Source organism: Ambystoma mexicanum, chromosome 4q (assembly GCF_040938575.1).
Source record: "Ambystoma mexicanum isolate Mex_15411 chromosome 4q, UKY_AmexF1_1, whole genome shotgun sequence".
Taxonomy (NCBI): Eukaryota; Metazoa; Chordata; class Amphibia; order Caudata; family Ambystomatidae; genus Ambystoma; species Ambystoma mexicanum.
The window spans coordinates 301044478-301071847 of NC_090928.1; the positions used below are offsets into that span (position 1 = coordinate 301044478).

Sequence of the window (27370 nt, forward strand, 5' to 3'; positions counted from 1 at the left end):
TAGTTCATTGAGTGTGTCCAGTTACATTGTATCATAATCCCATTTTAAACCAGTGTGTCTCTATAGTGGGAGTGTCTTTGAGGTGTTAGAAGCGAAGCCCTGGGCAACAGATAACGAATTGTGGGCCCTGAAGTTGTGCCAACGTGACATAGCGTGACTTGGCCTAACATCCGACATTATATCAAAACAAGGCCTACAGGCCGGAGAAATGTTTTGAATGGATATAAACAAATAAATGTGACCAACTTCAAGTCCCAGAATGCAAACCAAGCCCTCCCTGACCTGCAAGTGCTGACAGTCGAATTTCATACAGAAGACCCGATTTCTTGTCATGAATAATCTGTTTATATAGTTTTATCTGCTTCAATTCCAAAAGGGCGTGCCCTTTGATTAAAAATAAACTGCCTGTTACGCACTTGGTCTTGCAGGTAGGCACAGGTATTTAGTTAATTACAGCTGAGTGAGGGCTTTCAGTTGGAAACGTCGCAACACTCTTTACATTGCCTTAAATATTTATGCAAAAGAAAGTACTTTTGCAAACTGAAACGTTTTACAGAAGTAATTGCCAGCCTTTAACAGAGAGGGCAATAGCGCACCATTTGCCACCTGTGTCCTGTACTGCTCTTCTGGACGGTTGTGAAGGTGAGCGAGACCCATTCGGGAATTTCCGGCTGTTACAGGTGAGGGCTAAAGCCGCATTAGGCCAGTGGTCGTTGCGCGCGCATGGTGGAAGTCATACTGTGGCTGGTTGCTTCATGTACAGGAACCTCTGAATGGAGGGGATTCCCTCACTAAAGGCATACTGCGAGGGTTGTTTCTTAGTTTTGTTCTAAAAGAACCTTTTATACGTGGTGTTTTTTCCACCCTGATAATATGTACAGTGTTGAAGTTGCGTAGACCACGTTTCAGTTTGAAACCGAAGGCAAAAGACGTGGCCACTGCCAGGTGGACTACCAGTTGTTAGGGTTCACTGGGTGTTGTGGTTCATTAAGGAGATGCGGGAAGGTGCAGACTGTGTTCCTCTGCTTGGAATGCCCCTTCTGCAGGCTGCCGTTGTAAGAAGGTGGCTTGGAGGCAGGGACTTCATTTCACCAAAATGCCAGGGTTAGCTGAAGTGACATCACAAGTCCCTTGACCTCTTATGACATCACAGGAAGTGATGTTATTTGACCTCACCCTGAGGTGACATCACAGGAAGCAATGGACATCGAAGCAATGGAACACAACCTTTCACAAAACAGGAAGTGACATCACATAGCATTGTTCATACACAGTACACTACGAAAAATATGGTTAGGATATCACTGTAATGTGATACACATTTCATACAAGAATGGATCACCATATGTATATTTTATATCGGTGTGTATAGGCCCATATTACAAAATGACTCTGAATGAAAGCAGACGTCCAAGGCCAAATGATATTATATAGCACTTACACTTTTATAACAAATATTCATATGATTACACCCAACCTGTGTTGGTACTCATTTATTAACCTCAGAAGGATGAAAGGCTGAGTTGTCCTTGCCGGGATTCAAACCTGCAACCTGCACATTACACACACATCGCAGTAGCAAACACTCAACCCACTGAGCTATCTTAACAGCTATAGCTATCTTACTGGTTATAGTAAAACGAGCAATGCTCTCAAAGTCAGAAAGCAAATGACGCTCTGTAGTGGATACCATTAAACTGCTAACTGAGATTTAACAGCAGGCCACTTCATCTGCAGGTCTGGAGCAAAGTTGCTCATATGTCACTTTCTAGGCTTCAGAGGCAAAATGCATACCATTGGGAGGGTTGATAACCGTGTATTAAAGAATTAGGGTAGTGCAGGGAAAGCAGCGCACTCACATGGCATTGCATACTCTGGGCACTCGTTACCTCATACATGCAAACAAACATCCTGAACAGCATGCCATGGAGATAGGAAAGATAAACATTACAACAAAGCATTAATTGTGGAACAATGAAATCAAGGACCACTTTATCTGCTATGGTCAACCATTTCTAGATTGTACACAAGTTTAAAGGCACAAGGATTTTGTCAAGTGACCGAGGACACAGAGATGGAATGTCTTGTGAGGATCGGAACAGAGACCGCAGCAGAAAAAAACATGCTATTAATGCAACTTGCGAAAGGCAAAATACATAGTCCGAAATGGATGCTTATTCTACTCCTAAAAGCTTTTTGGAAGTTGTTGTCTGCACTGTGAATTTGAGGTGGTTAAGAACAAACTAAATCAGTGACTCACCCCCTGAAGTGTGCCTGAAATAAACCTTATGAGTCTAGCAATTATTGTATAGAATTCCAGAGAGACATATTATTTTTTACTCCTATTTTTTCTTAGGGTCACTGCTCAAAGTGTTGCACTTGTGGAACCCCCTGTTTGTATTTTTTAGGCCCGAACAAGAAAGCCTGCCACTCCAGAAACAATTAGCCACACGGCGTTGGCACACAGCCCAAGTACTTCCATTTTCTTAGGGGTAGCAAGCGAGACCAGAGGGGTAGCAAGGGAGACCACAGGGGTCGCCGGTGTGACCCCTGGCGATCCCCAAATGACGACCCTGCTTAGAGCACCGATGCATGCGTCAGTGTGTGTTGCATCTATGCAAACTTGACAACCACTATTGAGGAACAAAACATATTCAACTTTCCAAGGGCAGGGAAGGAGACTGTGGAGCGATTGAAATGCATAGCAGACGTGCACTGCAGTCACCGACGCAGTGTCTCTTAGAATTACTCTTAGAATTAGTAAGAAACGCTGTTCTCTTTTCTAACCCTGTACGTTGATGTCATCAATCTTTTTATTGTCCATTTACTTGAAAAAGGGCGACGTTGTCCTGCGACAATGAACTGAAAAAAAAGTTAGATTAATGTTCTATTCCCGCTCGCACAGCTGGTGGCTTTTAAGAATGGGGAGACTTTACCAAGGCATCAACTGAAGAAAGATTGACGGCGACAGGCCTAGTTGACCTCCTAATTCACTGCAACATTAAAGAGTGAAAATAAAAGACGGACGCTGTGGCTCTGAGGTCGCGCTCTTCTGACATTGCGCTTATTTCCTTCCCAGTATGTCTGTATTTCTGAGCCTGCTGGAAGGACTCGTCTCAGTGGAGATTTAATTGCTGCCAGGACCGCCCGAGCGTTAGTATTCGTCATTGTGTCCTATTCCCAACCTCGCGCAGCTGGCGGCGAGGCCCCCCTCTGAAGACTACTTTTCAGGGAGCACAGTCCTTCTCAAGATGAGAATACTGGATTTCCCTCTACAGAACAAATAGCCCCACACAACAGCTCATGAAGGCTAGCAACCGGAAAATACACCTAAGCTCAGCGGACGGTGTAAACCGAACTGAAGCTGCCAACAGCACATCACAGCTCTCTTGCACTTTATCCTACTCTGTCCTACTAACTTACCCTATACCCTCTTGCCTTTCAGAGCCGCCAGGGGACCACAGTGCGTGGTATAAATATCCTTTAACATTACCATCCTTCAGCCAGGAATTGCTCCTGTTTGTGAATGAGCTACATATTAGGAACTCTATGGTTAGGGAGTACCAAGGCTGTTGTGACCACAACTAGATAAGACCAGCCAGCACCGGCTCAAGGTGCGCTCGTAGGGTGCTGCTGCACAAGGGCACCACTCCTCCCTTCACCCTGGAAAAAGGGGCACTTTGCCACAGTCACTTTAGTAGGCGCTGGGCCAGACTGAAACTTAACTTTACATGACACTGAGCCTCAGTGTCATGCAAAGTTAAGTGTTGGTCTGGCCAAGTGCCTATTAAAGTATCACACCAGGCGCGGCCCTTAAACACGCTTAACAAAAAATAGCAAAGGGCCTCAGTTCTGAGTATCAGCTGAGCAAACAAAACAGAGCCCCCTGCTGTTCTGAACTAGTGGCGGGTTGGCACGATTAGTGACCGACCCAGGACTCCTCGCCATGGGGTTCTTGATGCGTCACTAGATGCGCCAAAAGTAAATATTTCTAACGCATCAGGCAGCCCCTCGGCTAAGGCTCCCCCTGATCCAGTGCTGTCAGAATGTTGAGGAGGTTGGGGTGGGCGCACTGAAAAATCTCTCAAAGGGCGCTGGCAGACATGGGGCCGGCACTGAGGCCAGTACTTAATAGATGCCTATATTTGGTTAAGTTCAAATCAGGATAAAACGATCATTATCCAAAGACTAATGTATTGGCCTTGCAACCTTCCAAGACCCTTTGAACAGCTAAGCTCTGCCCAAGACCTGCTGGAGGCAGCCTTCCTGCTACCAGGGTGGGTCCATGACTGTGCTTGCTTCAAATGACTCTGTGGGACCAGCCTTAGTGCAAACCATGACCTTGTGCCCTTCAGTGGCCATGCTGGCCCCAATATTGCCATTAACCCAGACAACAAAGAGGTGAAAGCCCTGACACTAATCTTAACACACTACTACACTGAGTTTGCAGACCTACAGATGAATGATGTCCTAAGACCCATGCAAGCGACCTACCCGGGTGGTGCGCTCCAGGAACTGTCCACTTTCCTTAAACCCTGTTGCTGGATGGATCGTGCACTTTTCCCCCCTGCAGGACCGTAGTTTCCGGACTGCTCTGCATTGTACTCCAACTTTGTCTTCACTGGCTTCCAGCGCTCCTTCATGCTGCACATCCTTTTGAAATTGCTTCCCGATGCCACCACAATCTTGGAACATGCGGAATGAGACCCTCTAATTTCCTATTTCCTAATTTAGGGTATTTATGTGACCACTTTCGTTAACACCACCAAACACCTAGGAACCATCCTTATTGTTGGCTGTGCATTCAACTGAAACTCTGCTTTGGAGTCTGAAATATGACCTGTGGGCAACGTAGTCTCACAGGGGGACTGCTGAAGACATTAACACACAGTCCCGGGACATCAACACCAGGAGGTCGCAAGTAATCCGGACTGTGTATTCACTATTATTGTATTTATTATTATTGTATTTATTGAGCGTGGATTGAGCTTTGAGAAGCAACAGAGCGCTTTATAGAGGTATACACCAATACAGATACACAGTGGAGCGCATTACCGATGCATAATGGAGCGACGTTCAGTGGCAATAGAACAGATATGCAGTGGGTGTAGGATACAGCGGGGTACAGCTGAACTGAGTTTCGGGGAGGAGCGGCGTGGCCGACATCTAGCGAGTCAGGGGGCATGAGGGCAACGTGATGACCTAGGTGTTGAGGAGGAGAGACTCCTTGAAGAGGTGGGTCTTGAGTTATTTTCTGAATAGTAGAAGTGCGGGGCGAGTCTGATGCTGACATGGAAGAGGTTCCATAGTCTTGGACGTAGGCAAAGAAGCCTTGTTTTCTGGTACATTCCTTTTTGCAGTGGCAGATTTCAAGTCTGCATGTGTCCTGGTTTCTGGTGGTCCGCTGTCCTCTCGAGATGCAGAGTTTCTCCGTGAGGTAGGTGAGTGACTTGAGGGCGACTGCCTTATAGATGATTCAGTAACACTTGAAGGGGATTTGTGCGTGCAGTGGGAACCAGTGAAGGTCAGTAGAGGACCGGGGAGATGTGGTCGTATCTGCGTAGACCCTTGAGGTGTGCGGCTGCATGTAGGGGCACAAGAGAGGATCGCGGGAGGCCTTTGAGGTCTGCATTGCCCCCATACTGGTGGGATAGGTCCAGTGCTTGAATGGTGGATCTAAACCTGTCCAGAGGGAGGAAGGGTCGCCTTTTTGCAGGAGGGAGAGCTGATAATAAGCGGCCTTAAGTTTTCTTAGCTACGTGTGTCTTGATGGACAGATTTGGCGATGTGGAACCCGAGGCACTTGGCGCAGGAGGTGAGCTTGGGTGTGAAGCCCTCAGAGTTCTTGATTGATAGCCAGGTCTGTATGGCTGGATGTTCGGTATTGTTGGTGGTGAATAGGAATTCAGTTTTGGAGGGGTTGAGCTTCAAGTATGTACTGGACATTCAAGTCTAGATAGCGAGAGGCAGGTTTTCAGACTATGGGTGTTCTTTTTTGATTTTATTTTTTTATTTGACAATTGTTTTTGATTTTAAAAGAAAGACAATAACAAAATAAATGGGTAAACTAGTGCCATTTGCTTGGCTTTAGTACAACAGAATGCAATCGGCAGAGTCTCAAATAAAGTGGTGGAGCAGCGGTCTAAGACTAAGCAATCAATTATATGCCACTCTCAAGCGGGGACAGGATATAGCGGATCATCGGGAGCTGATACCCTCGTCCCGGGCATATGTCCTGCGTCTTAGACCTTAAGCCGGGGTAGCACTGCATAGCACTCAGTTACCCAGTCCTTGACAGGCCTTAGAGTAGAACAGAGGTCTTCGTGCCCCAGTGAGGGCGCCTTTCATTGGATTATAGAGGCAGTACAAATAGGACCGTCCCAGAGTGAAATAGCAGTATCCCAAACTAGTATCTCACCACGCTCCCTTCCACAAGTCCAACACTTTTTAGAATTTTTGGGGGCAACCTCTAGGCGCATTAAAACGCTTTTCTGTGGATATGCATCTGTCCACTTCAGCGGACCATTGACGTAACTTTGGACAGTTCGGCAAACCCCATAATGTCGCAATAACCCTCTTGGCAAGCCCCAGTGTGACTGAAATGTATATTGTCTCATACATTGTGAACCCCAACTTGCCCCATATGCCGAGCAGTACTAACTTGGGATATCTCGGAATCTGGAACCTCAAAGTCCGGGATAGCCTGCGGAGGCAGTTCCCCCAGAATACCAGAATTTTTGCACATCCACACCAAGTGTGCAAAAAAGGTTTACCTAGCCAGCCCACAGTGCAGGCAACAGTTCTGATCTATTACACCCCATCGAGCAAGGGCCGTTCTAGAGTGGTCCACGCAGTGTAAGACTTTATATTGAATAAGACAGAGCCTGGCCTCAATTCCTACCTCTCTCGGGAACATGAGTGCCTCCATCCATTCCTCCAGTTCTAATGGACCAGTACCGGATTGCCAGCTGTCCTAGAGACGTGGCAGCTCCTGAGTTCCAAAAGCTGTTAGCATCTGATATTGTGTGACGTAATATGGTCTGTAAAGATGTTTGCTTTTATGGGTGAGCATTTGGGAACGTCTGCCAGGGCTGGGATTTGGGATCTAATTGTGTGTGACAATTGTGTGTGCCGGTACAGTTCCTTCCCTGCTAACCCAAATGTTGCCCATAAGGATTCAAATGGGACCACTTGTGCTTCTTGCACCAGGTCAGCTAGGACACTTATCCCCTGCCTCTCCCAAGTCTTTAAGTGACCCACCTTGCATACTTCAGGCAGATATGTACTGTTCCACAGAGGTTGCTCCAGGGTCGGTTTCTTCCCCCAGCCAATGTGGTGATGTGAATTAGCCTGTCGGGTGTGGTGCATCATTTGGGGGGTGACCCTCCCTGAGGGCAGTTCCCATAGAGTATTTGTTTGGGCGGTGTCCCCCCATCCATCCTCTCTCGATCGCCACTTGTGTGGATCGCGGATCCCCATGTATCCAATTATTAACCATGCTGAGCTGTGTGGTAGAATAGTAACACTGTAGGCACTGAAGAGCCAGGCCACCCTCCCATACGAAGCGTTGCAGTGTTTTGAGGTCTAAGCATGGTATTAGGAAATATTTCCATAAATGGGTAATTTTCCCTGCAGTTGGGTCCCACAGCTTCTAGTTCAAGCACTTGTTGAGGTGTGACACAGTGCAACAATACTTTGTCAAGGAAGCCAGGTTTGTCCCACATTGCAGGTTTTTGTGGAGGGTTGTAAGGTAGCGAATTCGCCCGCTATCTCAGCAGCTTCAGTGACTGTCCCCACATGGGTGTCCCGTATGGTGCGCACGTACCCTCTCTCTTGATCTCTCCTTTCCAGCCACGCCAACACCTTCCCAGCTTTGTCCCTGATATCATAGACCTTCACCGCCCAATGAGCTAACCTAGCATTGTCCAGGGCTTCATTTTGCAACGCCTCTTGTGCTGTGGCTGGGGATTTCTGTGCAGCCCGAGAACCTGAGGCGAGGAACTCCTCCTCCGCCTTAACAGCCTGTGCCTCCACCAATTCATTAGTTTGTTTAGCAATTGTGGCAGCCACCAACGACACCGCCTCTCCCCTGGGAACCACCTTGTAGCCAATCCGAAAGTATGACTGGACTATCTACCGACCCTTCATTTATAGCAAAATATTCCACAGTTTTTTGGGATAACTTTTCTACAATTCTGGGGACCCCTAAATAATAGGTGTTAAGGCGCCAGATACCCATAGGTTTCACCCGCCCATTTTTGAGCTCCATGAGGGGAGTGATCTGAAAATCCTCGGGCCAAAAACCACACTGATAGGAGCTTATGCAAGATGTTCTGAGGGATAAAGAAGTGGTGGATGCACGACATGGAACCGTGTGCATTGTAGAAAAAGGAGTACTCCACCTCAGACTCATGCAGCATTCTCCAGGTATCGGCCAGACCCAGTGCCGTGGCAAAAGAGCTCAGTTTTGTAGTGAGGGTAGTATTCCTGCTACCTGTGTGTGCAGTCTGATCTGATATCCATGACCTAATTGAAGTCCCCCCACAGCACCCACATATCTACTTGGACTTGCATCATTAGGGCGTGAATGTCATTCAGCAGGTCAAGTGTGAGGGGTGAGGGGTGTACATAGCCATTTTACCCAGAGTGACTCCCCACATCTTCTGTTTTAAGGAAAACCAATCTGCCCCATGGGTCCGCTCTTACTTCCTTAAGCTGAAATTGAGTGCTTTTGTGTGTAAGGATGAACGCTATACCCCTTGAAAAACCCTCATGAAACACCATGGTGGTGTTGGTTCTTTTGAACAATTGACACTCAGTCCCAGTGAGGTGCGTCTCAGTCAGGAGCGCAATTTTCGCAGCATAACAATTTAGAGCACCAATCACCTTTTAATGCGGAGCCCAACCCATTAACATTCCATGTGAGTAGGGAGATTAGCAGCTATACATGCTCGGGTGAAGCCCCACTCCTGTCCCACCCCACCACAAATGAGAACCTCTTGTCTCACCCTGCTCTGCATCCATTTGTACCAAGCAAAGCTGCCAACTAAAACCAACAGAAACTGTATCCACATGATAAAGAGAAAAAATACTCTCATATCTACCCCACCCCAACCTGAGGCACCTGTCGCTCGAACCGTGCACCCAACTAGTGCATAACATACATAGTAAAATATCTGCTGGGTGACCACTGTTGCTGCCATAGTGAGTCTGCGCCCATGGATCATGGCCGCGAATGATCAGTTCCCCTTATTGATCTCTTCTCGTTAGAAGCCATAAATGTCCGTTTTCCTTCACCCGTTGCCATTCCCCGTCACCACAGGTGTGGGTTGTTCCACAGGCTGTGATTCAGACATGCCCCATTCTGTTGTCCATCTAGGTTGCCCTCAGGTGAGGCCGGATAGAATTAGGGTCTCTGCCATGTCCACGCATCTCGTGGGTTGTGGAAGAGGTGTATGACTCCTTTGTGGTGCACCTTGAGTTGAGCTGGGAAGAAAAGTGTGAATTTCATGTGGAGCGATTGCAACTTTTTCTCAGCAGAGTCAAACTATTGTCATGCCTTCAAGATCTCCCCGGTACAGTCCAGGAAAAAAGACGATTTTGTAGCCGTTATATGTGATAGCGCCAGTAGCCCGAGCCATCTGCTGCACTGCATCACGATCCAAGTAATTTAGGAGTCTTGTGATAATTGCTTGTGGTGGTGCTCCAGGGACAGGGCGTCCAGCTGGGATCCTATGTGCACTTTCAACTGAGAAGAATTTTGACAGCTTCTTCAGAGCAAACTGTTCCGTGAGTCATTGCTCAAGGAAGAGCTCCACGCAAGGTCTCTTCTTTCTCGGGCATTCCGAGGAAGCGAACGTTGTTACGGCGTGCCCTCACTCACTGGTGTCAGCTTTTGAGTGACCACTTATAACTGCTTCTCTAGTTGATTGATTGCATCTTCCGCATCTGAAATCCGTTGTTCCGATTTGCCCACTCTAAAGACCAGGTTTTTAAGGTCTTGTCAAAAGGACGACACATCTGATGAGAGGCCACCTATCTTTTCTTCCATCGATGACCTGGATTATCCAATGGCGGCCGTGATATCGCTGAGAGAGATCTGTGAGTTCTGCAGTTCTATTCTTCTGTCTGCCATTTTGTGGTTGCGGGGTGTGGTTGGGGTGCTCCCATTGTGAATATGTTGATTCTGCTCTGCAGCGCTGCTTTCTTGGTCTTGTCTTTGACCATTGTAGGAGTTCAGTTTAGCCCAGGTGACAGTCGTTCCGCCTGACTATCCACCACTTCAGCCCTCTTGTGGTGTGTGTGTGTACGTCAAGACGCAAGCTCAGGGGCAAAGACTAAGGCCTTGGGTCGGTCCCACCTCCAGTGCCTGTGTGGCAAGTTTCACCCCCCACCTGCACCGCTGTTTATCCTCACGGACCCCACAATGCTGAGGTCTGTGCTCCTATTTGCCTGCGTTTCAGTGCCGCTGGTGAGGTCTATAACAATAATAAATATCACCACTCCGATGTCCTCGAAGGATGAGGGTCCATCGGCCCCGGTACATAATGGATGTCAAGTAAGGAAGTCCCAAGTGTTAATTGCTGCTACCCACAGGCTTTGTTCTCTAGGCAGAGTTGGTGCCAGTTGGTTATCAGCCCCTCTTATGGGGCAGGAGCTCAGTGTGGCCACCCACTCTTTGTCCCACCTGGCAGTTATATGTCCATAGACCAGGGGCTGGGGGAGTTCCCATAGCTCCAGCAGTACATTGTGTAACGGTAGTACAGGTTTGCGTTACCCTCCAGGACTCGCTCACCTTTCAGCCAGTAACTGAAATCTACATGCCAGGTTTGAGAACCAGCGTCACTGGATGTCCGTTGCCGCATAGGGAGCAGCCTCTATACCAAGTCTGTTGCATGGCTGGTCCTGCCGTCTGTAGAGAGCCAAGGCCTTGGCGTTGATGTGTGCAGGTGGGCGTGCGTGCGAGCGAGCCTCCCCGCTGCAGTTCAGTTTGGCCTGCGGGGAAAGGATGCCAGTGTGTGCAACACAAAATATAGCCCATAGCGGGAGTTGACGGCAATGACTCCACTGAACTGCAATCTGCGGGCCAACATGGCACTGGCACCTGCTCCCATCCCGATCGGGCGGTCCGTCACAGGCTTTACTGCACTGATTTCGCTCTGGTTTGGATCAGCTTGTAGCCTCAATCTTCTTACACCAGAATATATAAGTCTTTAATTGCCTTACAGGGCAACCGGGATATATACACAGGATACTGGCGGCCGCATAGGAGTGAAAGGAACTCATGTCCTCTTTTGCATGCTGCGCAAGAGCACCCCCTATGCATGTCCTTGATGGAATCGATCTTGAGGTATAGCTGTGTGTCATCGGCGTATTGGTGGATGTTGTGTGTGCCTAGGACGGGCTCCCAGTGCCTCCATATATAGATTGAAGATCACAGAGGAGAGGGTGGAACCCTGCAGTACTCCACAGGTGACGGGTAGCATTGGTGATCTATAGGAATCCATCTGAACAAACTGCTTGCTATTGGCAAGGTAGGACTTGAACCAGCGTAGGACAAGGCTGCTGATCCACATGCGCCGATGTAAGATATCCGTAAGCGCCTGGTGGTCTACTCTATAGAAAGTGGCCGAGAGGTCAAGTAGAACCAGGAGACGGGTGGCCTTTATCAAGGATGTAGAGGGTGTCATCAACCACCTGTATGTTTGCTGTGTCCGTGCTGCATCTGGGTCTAAACCTGTATTGGGGGTTTAAAGGAGTTTGTTGGTGTTGATGTGTTGCTGCAGTTGCACAGCTACTACTTTCTCGATGATCTTACCCAGGAAGGGAAGCTGGGTGATGGGATGATAGTTACCTAGGTTGTCGAGGATCCAGAGTTTCTTTAGTAGAGGGAGGATGTGTCCTGTTTTTAGGGTTGATGGGAAGGTGCCTTGAGTTAGGGAGATGTTAATGATCTCTAGGTAGGGAAGGAGTGCTTCTGCAGAGAGGGTTTTGAGGATGGATGCTGGAGGATTTCCTCTGTATACAATGTGGCTTTGAGGGCTGCCAGGGTCTCTACCAGGTCCTCTGTCGAGGGTGTCTTGAATGTTGTCGAGGGTGTGGAGATTTTGGTAGGAGGAACGTGAGGTTGGTCTGCGCATGCAGAGCTGGTGTCTATGCGCTGACGAATCTTCCTGATTTTGTCACTTCAGGGCCATCTTCTGCTCAGTAGATAATCCAAAGATGGGCAGATCTGCATTCAGTGGTATCACATCAGTGTACTTAAGTGGAAAGGGGCTCCTCCTGCAGCCCCTTCGCCACCCAGCAACCCCATCACAGAATGCTGAATGTACCAAGCCCTACTTATCCATACACCTTGTGGATGACCCAAGGTCAAATGATCACACATGTTTACACCCTAGCACTTTGTATTTTTATGCTTATAATTAAAGACTAAATGCATTCTATTCATTCAGCAAAGACTTTTGTAACTGAGCTACTAGGTGGAATATGTGGGTGGTGGTGGTGATTGAGTGTTGTCGGAACCGCTAACTTGAATGTGCTTTTTAGTGGGGAGCGAGGGGAAAAGGATGAGTCCAGGAATTACAGCAATAAAATCCCACAGCTAATTAACTCTGCTTCAGGGCCATCTTCTGCTCAGTAGATAATCCAAAGATGGGCAGATCTGCATTCAGTGGTATCACATCAGTGTACTTAAGTGGAAAGGGGCTCCTCCTGCAGCCCCTTCGCCACCCAGCAACCCCATCACAGAATGCTGAATGTACCAAGCCCTACTTATCCATACACCTTGTGGATGACCCAAGGTCAAATGATCATACATGTTTACACCCTAGCACTTTGTATTTTTATGCTTTTCATCTCATCCTTAACTCTAAAGTTTTCCTTCTTTTTAAAACAGAGAAAGCACTTATGATGTATTTCTGTGTGGCCATTGGTTAATTCAGAGTGGCAACACGTTATGCCATTGTCTTCCCACCTTATTGCCTTTACATGACCTTGATTACCCAATCACCTCTACAAATAAATAGGCAGGTTCGGGAAATCCTGACCTGAAGAAACTATGTGAACAATGAAAATAAAGGCAGAGGCTAAAACCTACTAGGTAAGCAGCAATGAATTTGGGAAATACAAATCGAATATCCCGGAATATGAATCGAACTGCTCTGAAAAGATGCCATTGTCCTGAAGTAAACTGTTTCCCACCCTTGCCAGCTTGGCAGATAATTAAAGACTAAATGCATTCTGTTCATTCAGCAAAGACTTTTGTAACTGAGCTACTAGGTGGAATATGTGGGTGGTGGTGGTGATTGAGTGTTGTCGGAACCGCTAACTTGAATGTGCTTTTTAGTGGGGAGCGAGGGGAAAAGGATGAGTCCAGGAATTACAGCAATAAAATCCCACAGCTAATTAACTCTGCTGCCTGGATTCCTATTGGATTATTTGGTGGAGTCGAGGTTTATTTCCAGACAGCTATGCAGAAATGGACAGAAAATCTGGTGGATCATCCCTGCCTCAAAATGTGCCCCCTCGAGCAGGGAGTCCTTGGGATTTCTATAGGATTTGACACAATGTGACTTTAACAGAAAAATCAGTATGATACATGTAGTTGGTTACATTAACAAAGGACCTCCTAATGGGACATCATAAGGCCCTAGAGGGCATGGCTTTGCTGCACCATTGAAGACCTCTACAATTCCACTTGCATAATCATTGCATCTAATGGACCTTTTCCATTACATGTAATGATGCCTGATCTGGCGCCTAGTGCCCAGGTGACTTTTATTATGGTTGTCAGGTGGCACTGACTGCTTTCAATGATGACACTAAGCCAGGAATTGGGCAGATCTACACCCTAGAGAGAGCTAGGCGTAACATGTGCACATTCTTCTTAGAACTGCTATGAATGCCAACCAATCTGCTTCTGCCTCGCTCCACACACCTAGACATGGCTGCTGAGGTCTCATCATCGTGCATCATGGCTAAGGCTTTGCTCTGTCCTTGGCTCATGTACGTCCATGGATCATGGAGAGCTAACATGCTGTCAGCTTTAGCACAGCATGGTGATATATTCTTTTCAACATGTACTTAATGAATTATTACCACATTCAGTCAAGGGTCAATATTGCCATTGTGCAATAATTTGTATTTTAAGATCCCAAACTCATGGAAAGGGTAATAAAATGATACATTAATGGCAGAAAGGGGCATCGATTTGTGATGGTTCTGTCATCTTTGAAGGTTAGAAGTTTCATTATTATAATGAAAGGAATGTTATCTTGCATATTGTTTTCTTTTAAATCATTGAAGTAAGCTGCTTCAGCAGTACCCGGTGCATGGGGAAAGACTGCATATCAATATGTAAATGAGCCCCCAAATGAGCACTCAAATTGGCCCCTTGAGGCAGTCATTTTAGAATGAATCTTTGGCATTCTGTAGCAACCGTTACTAAGTAACGAGTATGGATTCCTCTGCTGAAGCTACATCCTATTGAAACCAAAGAGTGAGCCATGTTGTATCACTGCACTTCGCAGCAAACAATCTAACAGATCTAACTGAAAATGAAATGTGAACATTCGAGCTGATTAGGACTGATCTAGAAGGTGCAGTTTCAGGCCGGTGCTCAGGATGATAATCTCAGTGTTTGATTTATTCAGGGCTAGGCTGCTATGCAGCATCCACGGCTGGATTTGGTTGTATGTGGCATTAATGACCTCTGTGTCTTTAGAGTGGTCACCTGACAGAGGGAAGAGACACTGAATATTGTCAGCATAGTTGGCATAGAAAATGCCATTCAGTGTCCAGTTAATCAAACAGTGTGAGCAGAAATAGATTGAACAAAGTATGAGACAAGAGACAAGCCCTGCGGATCCACCACACTGTGGGTTAAAATCGTCAGACATAGCATCTCCATAGAAGACCTTGGCCAATCGTTCTGACAGAAACGAAAGCACCCAGCAGACTGCTTCCTTTGTAAAGGAGGCTCTTTCCAGCAGTCTGCTGGCTAAGATGCAATGATTTACCTGGTCAAATGTAGCCGTCGGGTCCATGAGCATCAGCAATGATGCTTTACCCTGGATTTAGTACTATGTGCACTACAAAAGCCTGATTGCTAAGGGCCTAGAATGCTATGAGTACTCAGAAAAATATGAATCTGATTGTGTGCTATTTCATCCAACACCTTCAACAAGAAGGGAGAGTTGGTAATTGGTCGATAGCTACCAGCCAAGCATGGATCCAGTGAGGGTTTTTTCAGAAGTCGAGTGATCCATGCTTGCTTGACCTCAATAGGCACAGTCCTGTCTCTAAATGATGTATTTGCAACTGGGCATAGGCCTCAACTCTTATTTTGCGGGGCATATGTTGCCCTTGCAACTCGTAGGCTTTGTGAAAGTGAACGATTTTGGCATTGGTGTCTGGAATCCAGTGCCAACTAGAGGCGGTGGAGGATTCAGATGGGCGAGCCTCTCCTCAATACCCTCTCTAATTACTAGGATCTTATTGGACATGGCCATTTCAATCTGAGCGCACCAGCCGGCATCTTTCAGGACTGCCACCTTGTGTTTCCCCCTTAGCAGATGTTACCAGACTGTGAATCAGATTTGTATTTTTTAATGCTCGAAGTGCACTCTTGATCTCCATAGACATGTCTAGGGATTCTGCTATCCAAGTTTACCATTTCTGAAGCCTCGGGCAGGCTTGGATGTCTAATTCTACTGGTCAAGCCTACCATACTGAGAATACTCTACTTATTTGATCCCTCTGTAGCCATTGCCTATGTAAATGTGTTTTAAGGGTGCTATATTATCAACAGAACTCCAGTAGGCTGTGTGTGTGCATCAGTACAATTTGTGATGCATGAACTAGTTCATGAGCTGCCTACCATCATCATTCAGATGCTGGCTGCAATGCCCTAAAAATAACCCCTTTTAAATACCTTTTTTCATGATTGTTTCAGACTAGTGATGTCATCGATGCCATTTTGTGATGTCATTTTTTATACCGTTTGTTAGTCTGAGCAGTGCATGGGAGGGGCATGAGTTATAATTGCATAGTTTACTGGCAAATTTCTTTGGTTGTCAGATTTTGTGCTGCAACCTTACCACCCCTAAAGATTTTAATTATTGAATTGCAATGGTTTTTATAAATGAAGTAGTATGATGTTCTAGCACTATGTGTAAGGTATTAATAATTCCTCTTTTAGCATATATGAAAACATTCTTAAGCCTACTTTCCGCAGCGCATACTGATGGTTGTCACTTTGAGTAGCACAGGCTGGGGATGCAAGCGCTGGCTGAATTGCATAGAGCATGCGTTTCGGCCATGACTCTGTCCCTACCAAACCATCCTCAATATTCACTGGATAGCAGACTGGTCCAGAGTCCACTCAAAACCCTATAATGGGACTGCGGGCCACTGTCCATGGCTTGCTGCCACAATCAGCACTTTGCCAATTCTTCATGGCCTGTGGCCATCGCTAGTGAGCACAATCCCTTGAGCATGGGCTGCAGCCATGTTGCAGGCCCTACCAAGCAAACCACTCTAGAGTTTGGGCAGGGTAACCTAACCATGAAGTCCCTTTTAACAAAGTTTCTTTACTGAATTTAAATGGTTTATGTAACAGGTATTTGTTTGATTTTCCGCACTGTAACTTAGTCATTCAAAATCCCTCTTTTAGCATATATGAATGAACCATAATGTCTGTTTAACCAACATATGTTTTGCAGCGTACATTGGTGCTTGCCACGTTGAAAGCACATGTCGGGCATGAATGTTATTGAATTGCTTGAGCGCGAGTTTTAGCCATGCCCCAGACCCCTGCAAGAGACCCACAATAGCCTCTGCACCTGGCCTGTGTTCTGGTCCTTTGGCCACTCTAGCCCCATTGTGGCACCGTTGGCCATTGTCCTCGACTTGAAGCCATGGGAGTCATGTTGCTGACCCCGCAAATCAACCAACAGTGGACATTGGGGGCCTGGCCTGGTACACCCACATAGTGCCATTTATACCCCCAATGGCTATGACCAGTAGCCACAAAACCTAGGGCATGGGCTTCAGCCATGTTGTAGGCCCAGCCAACCATCGCCGAGTAGACATTGGCCACTTTAAACCCCATAGCCGGTCCCTAGTGGCCATGGGCAATGGGCAGAATGTTTGGGGCATGCCTTCAACACAGAATCAGACATTTTCCAAGAACATACTGCTCTCCTCACGCTAGTTTGGTGAAAATCCTCCCAGTGGTTCAGGCTGCACAGGTGTGACAGAAATGTGATCCAATTCAAGTCTATCCAGGTACCACATTTTTGGACCTCCATATAACTTTTACCCCCTTGAGAAAACAGCAGCTCACTTTCTAAAGTCTATTCTTTTTATTTTCTTTTAGAAAACTAGAGTGCAGATTCATCAAACTGCACCAAATGATGAAAATATATTTTTTGGCTAAAGGGTTACTTGTGTTATTTGCGCGCTGTATTTTAAGTTCTCATGTTAGCTCAGGGGTGTTGCACTTTTGTCGGGGGATGCTATGAACCCAAATACGCAAATCCACAAATGTTGTTTCCATGCTTTCAAAACATGTCAGGAGCATAGGCTATACATAGGATTAACGAAAATGCTTTTTATTAAAATGCACTCTGCATGTTCCCAAGCGATGGGAATGGTTCCCGGTCTATTGTCAGAAGTTCTGTTCGAAATTGTAGTCTATTGGAAAAGACAGCAGTTGAAAATAATTGCACTGTTTAGAGAACTTCATAATCCAGAAGTGTGTGCCACAACACTGCCAAGGTGACAGCGCATCTTGACTCTTGTAACCATGGCAGCGGTGGAAATGTAGACTATCAGCGCTTGGTGAAAGGGAGATGCTTCTGTTAATATGAGTGAAGGGAGCAAATCGTGGCTGTCCTAAAGAGACCGGTGGAGAAAAACCATGACCCTTGGTTTGTCCTCGCGGTGTAACCACCATACACGGCGAATCGCCCTTAAACGAAGCATGGCTGAATGGGCTTTGATCACCATCGTGCTTTATTGATCACCATCACTCTTTCAACAGCCTGCGCTGTTCTGGGTTTGATCCTCTGCCAAAGCTGGAATGTGCCCAAGGACAGAGCGTTGGGCCAGTGGCGTGTCCAGGAAGTGGCCTGGGGTGGCAGGTGCTACCCCTTGATTCCGGTTGGCCATCCCAGGTGCCACCCCGTTATCCTATACTACGATCATTATGTGTGTGTGAGATCGTACATCATGCCACCCCTGCATAAATCAGTGCCCCACTTAGGCCACTCCAGTCAAGAGTCTGTACACGCCACTGTGTTGGGCTCATTTCACGTGGCAACATGAGCCACATGGACCATGTAGCCATCTGTGTGCTTTTACGGGCATTCATGCCAACAAGGCCCATTCCATTTGGGGGATGCTAGTTCACAGTAGCAGAGGCAGCTTTTAATGCCAGGGCTGGGGTGGCGGAAGAAGGCCCTGCATGCTGTACCAGCCAATACCTTTTCAGTACTTTGCCGACACCAGTGGTTGGAGGACAGACGGGAGGTGGGGGGTGCATCAGTATCTAAAACCAGCCACTTGTGGGGTGAAGGCCATCTGCTACTATTAGTACAGGACTGGTTTGAATTCTGACACTGATAGTTTTTAATATATAATGGAGGGGGGCGGGGGGAGCCAGGATTGTAAGCCCCAGAAGTCCAACCAGGACTGGATTTGTATCAGTCCAAATGGAATTGGGAATGCTGGCAAGTGTGTGTTTGTATGTATGTGTGCATGTTTAAGGGAGATGCGGGGCAGGTCCTAAAAGGATAGTAACCTGGGCAATTGAAAAGCTAATCAAATTATAGGAAGGCTTGCAGAAGTTCAGAACTACAGCTCATGGATTTGTTATTGAGGTAGTAAAACAGATAATTAATCTACAAAATGAATTGGAAGCCAACACAGATGAACAAATTGATAGTTGTGTCCTTGTCTTTTTTTCCTTGCAGCACCTGAAGAAGGGGAGGCCATTAAAGGGCAATATGAGAAACATCAGGATGCCTACGGCTGTCTGGGGGAACTTCGGTTGAAGTGTGGTAAGTGGCCACGCTGACGTCCTTAGGCGCTTGAAATTATATTTACTGACACATATGAAGAAGAGCGGGTTTTAGGGACGTCCCAGAAGTAATCCGATTCTAAATGTTGTTACATTGTATTTCGGGAAAATGTTCCACACGTGACAAAGCGAGGTTAACCCTTACAACCTACCTCATGCAGGGGTATATAATCCTGTCGGAAGGGCATTCCTTTGTCGGCTGAAAATAAAGCTTCATGCGACCCTCTGTCCTCTGTGCTATAGCAGGGACGTCATTTAGGGGCCTTCAGGAGTCGCAGCTGCCACCCCTAATGTCGCCCTTGCTACCCCTAAAAGGGTCCTGTGCTGTGGCTAGTGGCATGTGGCTCTTTGCTTCTGTGGTGGCTGGCTTTCTTGTCCAGGCCTCTTTAAAAAAAAACAAAAAAACAGGGGGTTCCACAAGTTTAACACTTTCAGCAGTGACCCTAAAAAAGAAAGAATAGGAATATCAAATAATTAGTTTTTCTGGAATTAATTTAATGTTTATTTCAGACGCACTTCAGGGGGTGAGTCACTGATTTTAGTCTGTTCTGAAACCCCCCAACTCAGCCTTTCATTCTTCTGAGGTCGATAAATGAGTACCAACACAGGTTGGGTGATATTGTATGCATATTTATTCTATATAAATCGCTTAAGCATAAGTGCTATATAATAACACATCATTATCATTTGGCCATGGACATCTGCTTGCATTCACAGTAATTTGGTAATATGGGTTTATAAACGCTGATCTTAATGATGCATATGACGATCCATTCTTCTATGAAATGTATATCACATTATAGTGCTATCGTAACATGTTCCTCAGTGTACTTAGGAACAATGCTATGTGATGCCACTTCCTGTTTTGTCAAGGGGTGATAGATCATGTTCCATCGCTTCCCGTGATATCACTTCAGGGTGGAGTCAAATGGCATCACTTCCTGTGATGTGATAAAAGGGCAAGGGTCGTGTGATGTCACTTCCGCTACCCCATGTATTTTGCTGAAATTACGTCCCTGTGCTATAGGTATAAGTTTGAGGTGGAAACATGCCTACAGTGGTAGGACTGAAAAACCTGTTTTAATGTATATAAAACCCAGCCAGCTTACGTTAACCCCCCCAATATTGAATAGGGGACATTTTTCTTCTGTAGAGCAAATTTTGAGAGGCACCTTTTTGCTTTCTTATTTTTAAAACAAGCCATGTTTGCGACCTCTCAAATGTGATTTAAGTACCTGGGGCTCATAGGTGTTTGCCATCGCAATTTCAAGTGTCACAGAGCAATCCACGTTTAAATATTGCAATTTTGTGATTTGGTGGTGCAACAGTATGTAATGGGGAGAGATGGAGAGATACACTGTCTTGAAGGCAATGTTGAACCCTGCAGCATCTGTGGTAAAGTGGACCCCAATGCAGGGGCATGTAAGGGTTAAAAAGAGCTTGGTATGTGAGAGGGAAGAGTAGCATGACCTGGTCAGCCAGGTATGGGGGTGACGCACCTCTGTGGACAGATTTTAAGGACTAATAAGAAAGAATGTTAAGAGTGAATGATTTGTGCATAGAGACGGCGTGCGTGAGAGTGGTGACTGGTGGTCAAAGATGGGCGAGATCGACTCTGATGAGATTTGAATGGAAGAGTTTATTGTTCAAACATTTGTTGAGGGGGTGGTAACAGGGGGGAGTTGGGAGAAGTAGTTCAGTTTGCTGAGGACTGGACTGGCGATCATAGATTTAGAAGCGTAGAAATTGAGGTAGAAGGGGCCACTAAGTTGAAAGCTGGAAGCGGAGTAGGGACAGAGAGGCATTTCCCAACCCATTTCTATCGTAATAGGCCTTTGACCAAAACCATGGATCCACTTGTCTGTGTCTCATTCCTGGCTCTTGAAAGATGCCTAATATCAAGCCCTAGAATATGAATATGTACAGGTATCGGGGTCGGCTGAAAGTTGGAGGGCCCAGCCCACTACATAAGCAATTACAATGTACACACATTCCCAGGGTGGGGAAGACGGGACCAGATTGGCCAGAGAACGGAGACCCCAAGGAAGAGGGTTCATTTAAGGGAGGAACAGGAAGAAGGAAGTGGGGCTTATTGGGGTGAGGTCGGAGGTGAAGGGCGACGAAGAGATCGGCGGGAGTGAGGAAGGAGCAGCAGATTGTGAAGGCAATAAGTGGGGGTGGGTGGTGTTTGGTAGAGAGTGGAAGTGTTAATGCAGTGTTTGTATAGCAAGTGTGCATTAGGGCTAGTGTAAGGAGTGGGTGTGAAGTGACTATTACAGAGTGAGAGGCAGGTGTTTGAATAGTTGGGAGGGAGGAGGAGAGTAATGGAGTGGAGGAGTGGAGCAGCAATGAAAAAGAGCAAGTAGTCGTGTGAGGAAAGTTAACATCAAAGGGGTGGAGGCCTGATCCATGAAAAGTGACACATCGACGGGAAATAGGGTGGGAGGAGTAAGAAGGAGGGCTAGAGCAGTACGAGTAGAAAGAACTAGCAGAGAGGGAATGTACCATAAAATGCCTGAATCAAAACAGCAAAATTGTAAGGCATCATGCCAATCCCATTAGAACACTAACCAGTGGATAGATTAGGGACAGCTAGGACGTCCCAGAGGGAGCCTTGGATAGAAAAGGCAGTTTGGCCTTTAGGTCCTCACCACCAGGATAATTCAGGCAGTAGTGGTTAACCTTCGATATCTACTATCCCGGGGTGAGGGATGCCTGGGTAAGGTTAGAAAGTCAAGATCAGACTAAAGAGAGCGTGACAGCCCTAGGGTCCACCAAGAATTCCTTAAGCTATAAGGCATGGAGTGATTCTTGTGCCATCTGTGACACACGATACATGGGCATACATTTTCTGTGCACCAAACTCCAAGTCAAATTATATCTTGGTACAACGCCACAATTGGAATATTCCTATTTTTTAAAATATTTATACTTCATTGAATGTAGTGGTCTTTGTTTGGGGCTGTTATAAATTAGACCACCACGTCTTCTTTTTCTCAGATTTAAGTTTCATTTTCTCTGTCTTACTGAAACTTGGATCTCCCCCTAGAGTTCGATCATCCCTCTCTCCTTCCTTACTTACTGCGGCCTCTGTTTGCTCGTTTCCCCTGCCTCTCTGGAAAGAGTGGTGGCATTGGCCTTTTATGTCTATACCCACTTTCCTCTCCTTTCTTATCCTCTATCAGCCCCTTGGTCTCCTCTTAACTTTCCTTGATGATCTTGACTCTCTTCTCTGTTCCCCCTGCCCTCTCCACAGTTATCCTCCCTGTAATGGTATTCTCCATCTCTTCTCTAACCACTCCTCTCTTCCATTCCTATCCCTTCTCAACTCCACTCATTTGACTCCGCTCTCCTGCATTCCCTCTCATATTTCGGGCTCATCGCTTGACCTACTTTTTTCTTCCTTCCAATCAGACTCGCCCAATCTACTCATCTGATCACTTCCTTCTTTCCTTCCCCCTAAACTCCCTTTTCCCCGCTCTACTCCTTCCTCTGGTTGGTTCCTCTGATGTGATCTATCATCCAACATTTGCTTTTCAACTTCATTTTCCATCTGACTCCTTTTAATGCTCAGTATCCCGTACACCTCTTCTCTCGCTCTTGAAAGCCTTTGCCGAGCCGAACGTTGCTGGAAGAAATCCCAATCCAGTGACCTGGCTCTTTCCGACCTCTATTCTTCTTATAATAATAATTATTGTGTATTTATAATGCAATGTGCTTATACTCAGCATGTTGCGAGGTGCAACAAGACAAGAGGGTGGGGGAAACAGTGAGGACGAAACAAAAATGATCCTACTAGGCTGTGTGACATTCAGATCATGCAAGTGCAGTCGAGGGAAGTGCAGAGTAGAGGGGAGGGAGTGATCTGGCGGGGAGTGCCGGTCTGGGCGGCGGGGCCTGTGAGAAGATTGAGTGCAAGGGGAGGACAGGTGGACAGAGCCAGGGGGAAGGAAGGTCCACCAGGTGTGGGGGTGGTGGGGCTAAAAGGGTGCAGCACCAGCCAGTCTTATGACTCTGATCGCCTTACTGCAAAAGCACAGTTGTTCTCTATCCTCACCCTATCCCCACTCACCATTTGCATTGTTTATTCCAGCTTCATAAGAATATTATTCCCCCACTGTCTCCCCGACCCTTCTGTTTACTCCCCGCTCTCTTCAGTTGACTTTATTATTTTACCAGCTATGTTTCTCCTCTATGTTCACCCTTTTCTTCTAATCCCTCACTTATTAACCTTCTAATCCCTCACTCTATGTACCTCTCCCCAACACCCCTCCTCCCCATTTCACCTTATTGTCTCCTCTCACTTACTTTGATACTGCCCAATTCCTAACCCACACGACGGCTTCACACCTTGACCTCGTTCCTTCGTCTTCAATAGCTTCTGTCTAACCTCAACTTCGTCCCTATCTCGCTTGTCTCTTCCTTCTTCCTCTTTTCCCTCTTCTTTCTCGTCCATCACCCCTTTCTTTCTCTCAGCGTTCTTATTCCCATTTAATTCTTGTCTCCTCTCATTTTCTTTGCATTGTTGTCAAATGTCTACATGGTCTTGCCCCAGCCTACTTCATGGTTTCTTTCTACTCCGCTCCCCGTGGCCTCCACCATCAATCTCTGTAACGTATTTCTGTATCTAAGCCCCCATGTGCTTCCTCTCACTTGCATTCTTTTTCTTTGCTTGCTCCCCAAAACTGGAATTCTTTGCCTCACATCATCAGATCATCGTCTTCCCTTTGTGTCTTTCACACTCATTTAAAAAGGATCTCCTTTCCGTCCTTTCTGATGCTTAAATTACTCTGATTCCTATGTACTACGTTCACAACCTGTGTATGTACCCATGTATATTTTACATTGTAAAGTGCTTTGGCAAAAGCGCTCAATTGCAATACAACTATCAAGGGGGTAGACTCCTTTGCATGAGATGCTACAGCAGGGGTGGGCCACCTACAACTCCCATCAGTCAATCCAGTAGAGTCCAGAGTGATGGATCATGGAAGTTGTAGGCCTAAGCATGCGGAGGGCGGCAGGTTACCCCCCGCCTCTGTTGCAGGCATCTTAAAGATTGTCCTTCCTTGCAGCTTGCAGGCTGCTGGCTGATCCAGCTAATGCAGGCATCATAAGCTGGTCAGGCATGTCCTTGAAACTGAACAGTTCCAAAATAAAAGGTGTTCCATGGGATTCAGATGAAAGGATTTGGTGCTAGAGCCCCTCATGATTGACGCCTTGAGAGCTGACGTCACGCCCTACCCGCTCCACGGACCTTAGCCTTTTGGGATCACTGTGAACGCTTTCATGAACCTGGAAAACAATGACAAGTGAGCTGGAGTGTACTCGGTTTTCAATAATTTGAAAGTCCTATGAGGTAAGCAAGAGGAGAGTCACTTAATTGGGGTAAAGGATTATTTGCATCCTGACAGTTCTGTTGAATAGAAAAAGAACTGGGTGCAGTTGCCTATGCACACGTTCTAAAACTGCTTCGACTTCAGAGGTGCCCGTGGGTGCTATGTGTATCCGTTGTCCATTAACCGAGGATTCAGCAGCAGGTCACCTGCCATCAGGAGTAGGAGTCGCAACAATCCTAGTTGTTGCTCCATAAATTTAAATGTTTATGGGAATACCTTTGATTATAGCCCCCTTGTATATGATCAATGTCTTGAAAGAATCGAGCATTCATAGGTGCTTCAGGACTTCTTTCAGCTAACTAGATCTGCAAATACAATTAACAATCTTATCTCCTGTAGAAGAGGGAGTGTCAAGCCTTGTTGGGTTCTCAGGATGCAACTCTCTGCATGTTTGTGTTCCCCTGGTCCGAGCATGCTTGCCCAGGTTCATGTGGGTCCCACCCTTACTTCTGGATCTGGATCTACTCTCTCGTGTTCCAGTTGACAATGCTGTGCTTCTTTTACAATGCTGCATTCAAATGTGGAAGCAGGGCTTTAGGTTGTGCAAGGTTGGTGATCTCGAGTGGAATGCTTCCGTGAAGAGATCTTGAACAGCTTCCTACCATAACCAAGTCACAGGAGCCTTACAACTGGCAGCAGCAGAGAGCTGGCAAGTGTCTGCAGGGGGTGAAATTGTGAAATGGCAGAAAAGGGACAGGAATGCAGAATACAGCCGACTCGCAGCCAGGAAAGGGGGGGTGACTGCAAGGTTGAGTGGTGCCTTGCTGTCCAGGCTTCGAGTGTTGGTGAACATTAGTCTTGCAGTCAGCTGAAGGCACTTCAGGCAGTTGAAAGGGCTGTATGATGGAAATGACATCACCAAAATGATGGCCTTCATAATACTGTACCTCAAGGGTGTTGCTAGGTCTGGAAAAGATCTGGTGCTACGATAATGTCTGGACAGTTGGCAGGCTGGGCTAGCTAGGCTTTTCTAGCCCCTGAGCTTCTATCCGGGGCTTCAACCAAAAGACCTGGGGCTATAGCGGCCCCTCTCCTGTACCTGTAGAAAATGTGCCAGCCTCATGATATGCCAGGAGTCACACTGCCTCACTGCACCTGTGCCTTCAAAAATAGTCCACCCCAATGAGGAAATGGCAACTCATCAGAACAGCGAAACATGAAAGATTCCCTAATATTGTGCTATGAGAGAATTGTTTTAAGTTCTCTTTTGGCGGCGCAGTGGCACGACCTACAATATCTCCATTACTCTCCCTAGCACCCTCCACTAACCCAGCACACCTGCAGGGCAAAACTGTGGGACTGGAACAAAGCAGGAAATTCCACTTGCTTTGGAATTGATATCAAGTCGTCCATCCCTCCTGCTGTCTGATGCCACGGGCCTGTGCAGGAAAGGACTGATCATAGCATTCCGATGGGTAACTATCGACATCCGGGATATAGTCAGTTGAGTTGTTCTGAATGACATCTGATGGACAATGAGAGGAGAGAAAAGGCTAGAGTTGTCTGTGATGTCGCTCAGAACCCCATTGGGAGTGGTTATCCACCTCAGTTTATGCCCTGTCCCTTGTCTCTTTCCCAACCACCACTCTCTGTTCCACAGACAAGGAATGGAAAGAGGAGGCATTACGGAAGCAAAGACAACTTGGATTGGCGCCTCCCTCACAACACTAAAATAAAAACGAAAATTGCTTTGGTTCATCCCCTTTTGGATGTTTTTTAATCCCGTAAAACGTCTTTAAAACCGATTCCTCAAAGTGAGCCTTCCATAGAATGCGCTGTATTTAAACTATGACTGCCAACTGTAGAGCCTCGGAAGTATTCTCACGCCAGCATATGGTATTTTTAGTTTAATTTACTGCCACTTTTACACATCCAATTTTTGTGCTTTGCTTCCATCTAGTTTTTAGAACTGCCAAACTTTTGTCAGAGAAGTCCTTTACTCCCAAAGCGTACAACCTTGGAAATATTCACTTTACAAACAAGCATTGACAATGCCAACAGTTTCGGCTATTGTTTAGGCATGGGAAAGACATTTGCCAGGCACTACTGTAGTGGTATTAACTGCTCATCAATGGTAGCAGCTGCAAAGTGGTGCAAATACCTGGGCATATAATAGCAGTACTTGGCAAATGCCTAGTATGTATACACAAACCAAAACTGTAAGCTTTGCCAATGCTTGTTTTTCTACAGGAAGGACACACATAATGCTTCTAAATTGAGCGAATGAAGGCAGACCTGGTTAAGACATTTTCATCACATTAATAGTGTGTTTACAGTTCCAATTAAATCATTAACTCTCAGAAGACAGCTTTGAAAAAACACTGGCAGGCACTTTGAGCACAAAGTTTGATGGTGAGGCGTAATAATGGTAGCTCAAACAGATCCCAGAATGTTGTGTTTTGGTTGGGTAGGGGCAAGAAGTGAGTGGTCATGGCCATAGGGAGTGCATTGCCATTGGCCGTCAACGGGTGGGTGTTAGGGAGAATTCTCATCTATGGCTAAGTTCCCTCACCTAGTGAGTCCCCCAGCAGCTTTTCTGGACTTCTGGAGTTTATTTTTTTCCACTTGGTAAGAGTGAGAGCTTTTCCCCCACTCTTACCTGTGTTTTGCTATGTGTTTCCACCTGTTTTTGTGATTTTGGGCTCTGGAGTACACCACTTCAGTAGCCCCCTTCTTTGTGTGTGTCACACAGCACCTTCTGTGCGGTGACACAGGGTTGTCGTTCAGACTCCCACCAACTCCTTTTCTGAGGCGACTACTGTCCCCCAGAAAAGGGTAAAGTTACCATTAACTTTGCTTAGTCAATCTACCACAGATCCAGTACACCCCATCTTCCATGGAGTACTGGAAAAGCGTTAATTTGTATCCCTTTTTATCTGTACCTCCTAGA

General features: G+C 46.4%; 1 protein-coding gene across 1 annotated transcript in view; it reads left to right on the forward strand.

Annotated features, from left to right (window-relative positions):
* SYNJ2 (synaptojanin 2) overlaps positions 1-27370 on the forward strand; it is a 1190168-nt gene that overhangs the window by 163253 nt on the left and 999545 nt on the right. Inside the window, exon 2 of the mRNA XM_069607872.1 lies at positions 18978-19064. Within this exon, the coding sequence (XP_069463973.1) occupies positions 18978-19064 (87 nt within the window). The remainder of the gene's footprint in view (positions 1-18977; positions 19065-27370) is intronic.